Source organism: Phasianus colchicus, chromosome 3 (genome assembly GCF_987193195.1).
Source record: "Phasianus colchicus chromosome 3, bPhaCol1.hap1.1, whole genome shotgun sequence".
In the NCBI taxonomy this organism is placed as follows: Eukaryota; Metazoa; Chordata; class Aves; order Galliformes; family Phasianidae; genus Phasianus; species Phasianus colchicus.
Window position 1 is genome coordinate 38,931,075 of NC_143438.1, and position 10,605 is coordinate 38,941,679.

Sequence of the window (10,605 nt, forward strand, 5' to 3'; positions counted from 1 at the left end):
TGGTGTATCAGGACTCCTGTTGAGTACAGAGGCTTTCTATTTGAAGCTAGTGATAGTAGTTACTTCCTTTTGTAAAAACATAAATTCACACTTTTTCCTTATTGTTAAACTTTTACATGTTGTGGCATTGCCGTAGAAGATAGCAAAGGTTGAGCTATCCAGTGGTGCAGCCACAAACCATGTCTGCTTGATTCCTCTCCCATCCAGAGTTCTGTAGCAGTCTCAGGTAAGTGTTGGACCAGCTTCATCTTGCTATTAAAGCATCTTGTTCAGTTCCAAATAGGTTTTTTTGTTGCTGTTATTGGAATGTCTTTGATACTGCATCCCAAGAACCTTTTGCTATGCCTCTTCAAGGACAAAAGAGCTAATTCTTTCAATGTATGTTCAGACTGGCAAGTTTTCAGCTTCCCTTGATGATTTCATTCATTCTAAAAAAACAAAAAAAAAAAAAAAGGAAAAAAAGAGAAGGGGCAACTCAGATTTGGGAACAACTAATCACACTAATCACTCTGAGTTTAAGAGACCAGAGAATATTTGACATATTAATATTTGAGATATTAATTTTACAAACATAAACAGAGAAGTACTCTTCATTGTTATTCTAGAAATATATTGTGCTTGGGTTTCTCTCATGCTAACTTTGTGTAGTTATTCTGAGATTTCCTTCCTCTATGTCCATCTAGTCTTAATGTTTATTCACATAGCCTTTTTTTCTTCTACAGTTCAAGGTACTGTTGACTTAGGGAGACAGAAACTATTCCTTTTTCCTTTGTTTCTCCTCACTTTTGTTTCTACATCTCCTTGCCATCATTTTGCATAAATACTGTCTTTTAAAATCTACCCCCCCCCCCCCCAAAAAAAAAAAAAAAGAAGGAAAGAAAAGAATTGCTCTTCTTTTTTTCTCTCTTATTGCTGGAACATTTGCTAATATTTTTAATTTGATATAGTATTTTCTAATTACTTTCAGCGCAGAATGTCTTATATTTCCTCTATTTCCATGTCTTTCATTCTTCCTTTACTGTTCATTTCCTTTACTACTTTCCTCCAGCTATTTTTTTTTTCTATTTATCATACTTCTAAATTCCCATATTTCCTTCCTATGTTTAAATTGTTCTCTAATGTCTTGGGGAGCTGTTTTCCCACTATGAATCCTTTCTTTGCTGTCACATTCAGAGTTAGATCAGACTGAATTTAAAGTGGCAAGGGCGTTTTAGGGTTCTGCCTGCTGAAACAGCACTTCATCCTCACCGCTTCACTTCTAATGCCTTTCACGCTGGTTTGTGTATTGTGTTTGTTTGTTTTCTTTATGTCTTTATTAGCATTTCGGTCTTCTTTTCTTGTGCACTTCTTATGTGTTATGATTTATTTTGATTGGTAGCTAGTTAGGTGTTCTTAGATTTCCCTTTTGTAAGTTCTTTCCCTTTCTCTTTAATTTTTTGCTTAGAGCAGGCAGTTAGAGTGCCAGATTATCTCCACACTGACCAGAGAAAAAGGATTGCAGCTAGGTTGTGCAAGAGTGATGGTGCCTCTGGCAGGTTCTCTACTACATCATGATGTGACGCTGTCTCCAAATAAGGACTGTACCAAAGTACTCTCATTTTATAATATGTATGTGTGCTGTTCTGCTTTTCTACCTGCTTTAAAGTAAAAGCCTTCCTTTAACAAACTTAATACCTGATCAAGCTCTCTGCAGGCTGGAGAGATGGTGTATGGATGTTTCCAAAACTGAACACTGGTAATTGGCAGAATCAGTTTGGCCAATTTGCCTTCTGCAAAAGCACTCAACTCTTCCCCTACCTTTTCCGCAGTGTGGCTTCCCCAAGCCTTGGTTCCAGGTACTGTGCAGCCATGAAACTTGAGCTGTAATCTGGGCAGAAGGAAAATATAAACTGTAAGCATTAAAATAAATCTTCTGCTATGGAACTGTAACTATTGCCACTAAGGGATATTATGATATATTACATATATTTTAGAACTATTTTCTACTTTTTAAAAGCAATGCAAATGATGGAAACAAAAGAGCTGTTATGCTTCATATTTCAAAAACACATAAATCCAACATATAAAGCCTCCCAAATGAAAATTTTTATGTGCATTATTTTACGTAAATATTTGTGTTTTAAAAATGTGTTATTTATATAATAGATCAATAACTCTTTAAGCCTCTGACAATACTGGACTTCTGTGAAGTCAACAGAAGTGTAGATTAGAAAATATATGCTATTTGAAGATGCAAACCTTTATGTGTGCCATAGATAAATATATTTATACTATAGTGTGTGATTGGATAGGTTTGTACAAGGGCTGCTCTGAAAACAATGCCTGTTGTACTATAGTGGCCCATGATATTAGAGGTAGATGATAGTGGTATGGTAGTAGAGGTTGAATCTTCCCACCGATATCCCATTACTTGTTGTTGCTGTGACAGATGGCAGCAGAAGGGCAGTCAGACAAAATGGTGTCTGACATGGATGTGTGTATGAAGCAAAGATATGCTGTTGAATTCTTCCACATGAGAAAAAAAAAAAATGCACCCATTAATATTCATTGACACTTTCTGAATGTTCGAATGTTTATGGAGACCAAGCAGTGGATATGACCACAGTGTGCCAGTGGAGACAGCGACCTGATAAACAAGGCTAAATGGTCATGCACAGCTGTTACTCCATGAGAAGACAGGCATCTCAATCAGCTAATTTGTGCGAATTGGTGGATTTCAGCCAGGGAACTGTGTGTAGAGCTGAATATCAACTTCATTGTATTGGAAATGATGGTTGCAGCATTGGAATATTGCAAAGTTTGCAACAGATGGGTCCCATGAATTCTCATGCAGGAACTGAAAGAACACTGTGCAAGTTTATCAGGACCTATTGAACAAATACAAGGCTCAAGTTGACAGTTTTATGGATCACATCATTACCGTTGATGAGACATGGTGTCACTACTATGAGCCAGAGTCAAAACAGCAGTCTGTGGAGTGGTGACGTGTGAGTTCCCCATACTATAAATAATTCCAGATGAAGCCCTCAGAGGGTAAAGCGATGTACACTGGCTTTTGGGATAGGAAAGGAGTGATTCTTCTGGATTTCTGGAAACCTGGACAAGCAAATTTCCAGAATCAGGCCAGAGAAGAAGACAGCTTTTCTCTTGCAACGTGATAGCACCATGCCCCCTACCAGTTTGAGCACACTGCCAATCTGGGCTGGACTGTCCTGCCACACCCACTGTATATCTGGATTTCTCACCTTCTGATTTTCATCTCTTTGGGCTTACGAAAGATGAACTGTGTGGGCAACATTTTCCCACTAATGGTGCCATCACAGCAACTGTGAAACAATGGATCACCTCTGCTGGTACAGATATTTACAAGCTCAGCATTCAGACTCTTGTTCCTTGGTGGTGAAATTGCATAGCTAACGGTGGTGACTGTGTAAAAAAATAGTGTTGTGTAGCTGAGAATTAGTTTCAGAGCAACCTCGTATCTAGGGACATATACAAGTTTTGACGGCTTTTATTATTTATTCAAAAGAATGTAACTGATGCCATGAAGCATCAAATTTTAAGTACCAAAATTGAATTATGTCAACATCATAACTGCTTTTTGATTAGTAGGTTCTTAGGTTATTTTTAAAAACTTTTCTTTAGGAAATATAATAATGGTTTGGGTTTAGCTAAAATAAAATTGTATGAAGAGTTCATTTTTGTTGATTTCACACTGATAAATTGTGTAGTTTTTTTCCATAATGAGGAAGATCTTCTGGCTTTTTTTTTTTTTTTTTTTAATTTAATTAAAAGAAATATGAAAAGTGAGTTATCTTTACTATATGAAATGATTTTGGAATAGTATCTTTATAACCCCAATACCTGAGAAGCAGGTCCAATTCCTGTTGATGACTTCGAAGCCACCAATGTAAAAGTTTGTTCTTCAGTAAAGCTTTAATCCTGCATGATTCTCTTAAATTATGAGCTCTAAGGACACTGATGAGTGTTGCTGTTTTTAATCTTCACATGTGGTTAATAGGATACATTTTTTTTTTACTGCAATCTTTCTTTTTTAGCTTCTTTTTTAATATTTTTATTTTCTCTGTATATAAGTGTTCAGGCATCATTGATACAAGCACTAAAGTATGTATTTTCAGTCATGCAAGGTTTCTTCTAAAATTGGAGTTTCAGAACAAACTTTGAAACAAATTCTTTGATGTGTACTGGATCTAGCTATGATACAGTCAACATTCTCCTTATCAGCTCATAAAGCACTGTTTTGGATCAGTGTTAAAACTATGCTAAAAACATGCTAAAACTATGTTGATTACACTCCAATGACCCTCCACCAATATTTGAGGTGTCAACCCGCAGCAGCCATCAGAGTTAAACTGTGGTGAAGAAGTTCATCTGTCTTAGACAAAAGTGAAAATCTGTTGCTCCAGAGAATAAATGGTGTGTGACTTGAGTGCTGCTGATAGTGTATGTCAGTTATTAAATATGCTTAAAGAACCTGTGTTGTACAGCTTTCTCTTAGTACAGGTGATTACGATGTATTTGTTGTAAAGAACTGAATGATTTACTATTTAATATCAGCTTTTTATTTTTGTTTTTAGCCCCTTGTGAAGCCAACACTTTCTTTTGCCACAGTAATATGTGTATTAATAATACATTGGTCTGCAACGGACTCCAGAACTGCGTGTATCCTTGGGATGAAAACCACTGCAAAGGTAATGTGTAGGATTGAAACTGTCAGTTTATCAGACACATGGAATACAGCATATTATCCTTAGTTTCTTGTTAAGTATGTATCAGATTGATCAAGGCTCATGAATTGAAATTCAAGGGCAGTATGCAACAGACAACAGATTAAAATGCAGACGTGAAAATCTTCATGGATTTTGCTTTCAGTGTTTGCATTTATTTTGCTTGGTGCTTGTTTGTGTTCGTTATATCCTTCTGGCAGGCTTTCTGACCATTTGGTTTCTGTACAATATCAAAGTTAATTAACAGTAATCTTTTGGTTCCTTTGGTATAGTTACCTATGCAGTAGAGTAGCATATGCATAGCAGGTGTCTGCTAGCTGCACGTCATGCCAACAATAGCCCAGGTGGGCTAAAAGCAAACAACACAGCTGAACTGAAACTAGCACCATTAAAAAGCATCCAGATCCATTTATCATCACCTAGTGAAATTGAAGTGCAAGGATAAGCACAGGCATCGTGTCTGTTTCATAGGCAGGAACTGATATTTCCAATCGGGTGTTGACAAAGTTTCTAAATACTGCTCTATATTTCTATAGAAGCCAGCATCTGTGTTGTCTTCATAAGAAAGACCTTAACTAACTTGCATTGCAGACCCAGGATATGGTCTGCTGCTTCTTTTTTTTCCCCTCCTCTGCTACAGCAGATTTGTTCCTGAAAACATGGGTAATGCCAAATTTAGGAACCAATCAAGAAAAAATTCAGAATGATGGGGATTAGCCATCAGCTTGTGAGTCTGCTGAAGTCTGTAAAAGCCTGACAAGCAGTGCAGCAGGGTGAAAAATAAATGAAATCATGTTTCAAAGGAACACAACAAAATTGTGACATGAAAAAAATATTCTTCAAAGAAATAAACAACCAGAGAAGAACGCTGCTTTTTCAGCACAGATGAAAATAGAAAACCTTTCCCTCTCTAATTTCCAGAATGATTTTCATCTTTCACATGCCAAATATTTTTTTATTGGGCCCTGTGCTTGTATCCCATCCTGCATGATGGTTCCAGCAAAAACAACTGTTTGCTGCTCTGTTGCTTTTTCTAAAAAAAAAAAAAAAATCTTCTTTCCCTGTAGACTTTGTCAGTCAGTTAGAGAAACCTCAAAGGAGTCTATAAGAGTAGGCAATGGGGAGTACTGAAAAGTTCATTTTTGGTATCAAGAAGATTACAAAGAGCTGGATTTTATCATTTTGGGGCCAGTGACTTTCATTTCAAAGGCTTTTTATTATGTTCTTTGGTATGTTTTAAGTTGATAGAAAAATAACACCAGACCGGGTACTGGAACTTAATCACAGTTGTCAATTTTGATATGCCTGTGAGAAGCTGCTGTGATTGCTTTCAGCTTGGCTCCATCACTGTCTCAGGTGTCGTCAGCCGTTTGAAATTAAATCACGGAAGAACATACAGAGCACTAGAGTGATTTTTTTTTTTCTCTGTATAATTTTATTGCATATTTTTCTTCATTCTCAACACTGAATTTTCTGGCCAGCTTCTTGGCAGATCTTGAGTAAAGCATCGTAGCTCTGATCAGCTTTGAGTATTTATACATCTTTAGTAACATTCTGGAAATTAATAGGTCACAAAAAAAATAAGTAACCTGCACTTTTTTTTTTTTTTTTTTTTTTTTTTTTTTTTTCCCCCTTTCTGGAAGCTCAGTTTGAATAGCTTTTCTATTTTCTCCTAACTTAGCTTTTCATTGACTATCATCAGTCCCAGTTAGCTCGTAAATAACAGTAGTTCAAAAAAGTTCCCAATACAAAGAATTTATTTCTAGAACCTGTAAAGATTTGCTGTTTCATTAATCTTAATGTTCTACCTGCATGTATTTTCTGGAATAGACAGTAAATAACAGAGAACTTTTGCATCTGATGTGGGGCTTTAGCAGGTGAATAGAGTTCAGAGGTGGCACTAAATCCATCTATTTCTTACTGTAGTTGCTTTTTTTATTAAACAAACATATATAAATATTTCAGCTAGCTAAGACTATAATATACCCTGAATAAAGCACTAACCAAGTGTGGAGCCAATAAAACAACCTACTTGTTATTTATTTGGTTTCCACGAGTACCTGATTTCTTCCTTTTCATTTTTCTCCAGGAAGACCGATTATGTGAACTTAGACATAGACCAGGTGTGGCTTTGCAGTGATCTGTAAACACATCATGGCTGTTTTTAATCTTGACGTGAAATTAATTCTTTGTTTTATTTCTTTTTTTTCATTGCACGCAGAAAAAAGAAAAGCTAACCTATTGGACCAACTCACCAATACCAGTGGGACTATAATTGGGGTGACCTCTTGCATTGTCATCATCCTCATTGTTATCTCTGTGATAGTACAGATCAAGCAGCCTCGTAAAAAATTTGTCCAAAGGAAAACAGACTTTGATCAAACAGTGTTCCAGGAGGTGTTTGAGCCTCCTCATTATGAGTTATGCACCCTCAGAGGGACAGGGACTACAGCTGACCTTGCTGATGTTGCAGATGACTTTGAAAATTATCATAAACTGCGGAGATCATCTTCAAAATGCATTCATGACCATCACTGTGGATCACAACTGTCTAGCACTAAGGGCAGCCGTAGTAACCTCAGCACAAGAGATGCTTCTGTCTTGACAGAAATACAACCCCAGCCTGTAAAACCCCTCATTCAGCCCGTGAACAGGAGAAATATCCTTGTCATGAAGCATAGCTACTCACAAGATGCCGCAGATGCGTGTGAGATAGATGAAATTGAAGAGGTACCAACCACAAGCCACAGGCTGTCAAGACATGATAAAGCTGTTCAGCGGTCAGTATCAATAGATTTTTGATGAAGACTGTTGTGTAAGGACTTGATTGCCCAAACATATTCACTTTTTTTTTTTTTTCTTCCAGTAAAGACATATTCTTTTCTTTCTCTGTTTATTGCTTAAATTTCTGTTTCTTGACAGCACACACCATTTTATTATCACTCTCTGTCTCCCATCTCCAGTTTCCTGGAGGCTTCTGCATCTCAGTTTCACCTTTCTATCCAATATCTTTCTTTCACTGTTTTATTTACATGCCCACATGCGTGCACACACAAGCCAACAGAGAACAGGTACATTTAAAAACAAAAAAACCAAAGATTTTGTCTAAATTTAGCTTTTGAAATAGCCACATGCATATGGTTTCCTAGAAACTGAGGTGGCCTTGAATTTTGTCCACTGTTGGTCTAACATGTCTAAATCAATGCATCAACAACAAAAATACGTCTATTCGTTATGACACATGACAGAACAAGGAGACATGCTATCCTGCAGTAAGGAAACCCATTAAATAGTATCTTTTATGAAGTGAGTGACAGTATTTGCATAACATTAATGTATGTGTTCCACTATCATAGTGTGTTTTTTTATAGTGTAGTGAATAGAGAATGCTCATATTTTTACATATAAGAATGTAGTTTAAAAAAATCTTTTTAATCAGTGAAAATGTTGAGCATGGTACTTTTAATAGAAAAGCTAATTTGCATATTGCACTCTAAATGACTGTAAATATAAATGATTAAAAGTTTACAAGTAGAGAAAAAAGGAAAAAGAGATATGAACCATTTGTTTGGAAAAGCAAGCAGAAACTTTTTATAAATATTTGTGTTTTCTCTTGCATGCATTATTTATGCACTTCTTGTGACTGTTTACATGCTCTCCATATTTTCTTTGCACATTAAGGCATTTCTTCCTCTTAAAAAGAAGTTATTTATCTTAATCTAATTGCATGCCAATGTAAATTACTTCATGAATATTGAACAGCTAATCAATATGTACTCTCTATTAAGTATCTATATGCATATATTTCTTTTTTTTCTATGCAAACATTATTATTTTGAATGAAATAGCCATAACATTCCAGGTTCTGCCTCATTGGGTCTCTAAGCAAACATGAGTCTGAGTACAACACAACTAGGGTCTAAGAGACAAACCTGAGGTAAGTAAACATACCTGTACAACAAATGAACCATCTGTTGCATTTCATTTTATTTGTTATATTGTTAAAATGTCTGTTAGTTCCTAGTCTATACACCACCTCATAGAAGTCTTTGCATAGAAAGAGATGTAGGTTTGACTACAGAGAAAACTAAACATCAGATAGATGATTAGTTTAGCACTGTGAACTAAAACAATACCTATTGAATTCTTATGCTTGATTGTTGAATCAGCTAAGTATAATCTTTCATCTAAATATAACCTGCATTCTAAACACATCATAAAAAGAGATGCTTAGCATAGTTCCAGTGTTTTATTAATTTTTTGTTTGTGAAATTAAAACTTAGAGTCTTGATATGTGAATCTATGTGAAATTTATCAGTCTAACCCAAGCCATGAAAATAGGAAATAACTCTTTAATCTTGTTAAGTGTCAGGGGAAAAAAATATGGGAGTGCAGATAAATTTAGAAATTCTGTAGAATTCATGTTAATGTTGGAAATTAAATTTTATTTCTGAGTCTTTTCCTAGGCGTTTAATTTTATGTAATTTCTTATCAACACTTAATAAATACCATCTCATTTTTGTGTATTAAAGTTATAGATAGTTGTTAGTCTGCCAATTTGCATATGTATATACATATAGACATATATATGTATATACATGTTACATGTACGTACATCTATACAACAATTTCACAGAGAGATTCCATTAATGCTTATTATTATTATTATTATTATTATTCTAGATAGTTTAAGTAAACCTAGAGAAAACATATTTTAACTTTTTTTTTGCTTTCAGAGAAGAAATATTTATACAGTCATGTGAACTGAATGGAAAAATCTCTAGTGACTTACTTCAGCTGTCAGAAAGAGAGTGGACATGTTTCTAATTTCATTTCACTGCCTTTATCCAAACCTAAGACATTTCTTACTTCTTTAGCAAAAGATTCCCATTGCACAATAATATGTTTCTTTTCTAGTTTGGTTGCAGGCCACCAAGTGCTCCTTAGATTTTAAATACATTTTAAGTTTTGCTGCAAACTTGAAGAAGTTAGCTCCTGGCTGAGATTGTCCCTACTTTATTTTTTTTTTCTTAGATTTATTTTGTTTGATATATTTTTTGTCTGTTATCAACATGTATGTGTGATACGTGGAAGAAGAGTTACACTGAACTTTTGTTGTATGTACATTGTTTTCATTATATAGAGTTCTTGAGAATAGTGCGCACCTGGGTGATTTTGAACATGCTACAATGAAATGTGAAACTATGGACCTTGGAAACACCAGCTAGAGGTTTTATGGACTCTCTGACCAGCTATTCTCATATCATCACAAAATTCAGCAAACAGTGTTGAGTAAAATCACTAGATGGCAATAAGACTTTCATCATTATGCTTATCAATCCTTTCTCTTTTTCTATTTCTCTCTTCTTTTCATTGCAAGTAAAATTCCCAATTTCAGGAACAATTTATTAAAATCAGGTATTTAGCAGCTCATAATCACTTCAGTAGAAATGTTTGTTGGATAAGCATCTAGCAATATGGCTGAATTTGACATTGAGAAAATAACCTGCATGTATGTTACTGAATATTTGAGTTGGCAAAAATCTCTTTATTAGACACATTGTAAAAAGCATGCATTCACAACTGTTGCTGTTACTGTTCCATTTCTGTGTCATATGCTTGCTACTTGTAACTTTTTATATAAAGATACATAAAAAAATGTATAGTAATTTCCTACCTTGAGTTTAATGGCAATTTTTTTTTTTTTTTTTTTTTTTAAACTAAATTTACAAATCTTTTAGCATTCACAAGTTTAAACTCAAAGCTTAGCTCTTAGGAACATGAAACCCCAATACATCAGAATCAGCTGCCTCTCATTCCTTACCTTATTTATTTTGCATCAGCCTCTTCAGATTTG

General features: G+C 35.1%; 1 protein-coding gene across 1 annotated transcript in view; it reads left to right on the plus strand.

The window, feature by feature from the left end:
• NETO1 (neuropilin and tolloid like 1) overlaps window positions 1-10,392 on the plus strand; it is a 66,267-nt gene extending 55,875 nt beyond the window's left edge. Inside the window, exons 8-11 of the mRNA XM_090137316.1 lie at window positions 4,599-4,712; window positions 6,970-7,528; window positions 8,611-8,685; window positions 9,892-10,392. Coding sequence (XP_089993442.1) covers window positions 4,599-4,712; window positions 6,970-7,528; window positions 8,611-8,671 — 734 coding nt within the window. The 3' untranslated portion in view covers window positions 8,672-8,685; window positions 9,892-10,392. The remainder of the gene's footprint in view (window positions 1-4,598; window positions 4,713-6,969; window positions 7,529-8,610; window positions 8,686-9,891) is intronic.
• Window positions 10,393-10,605: the final 213 nt, after the last annotated feature.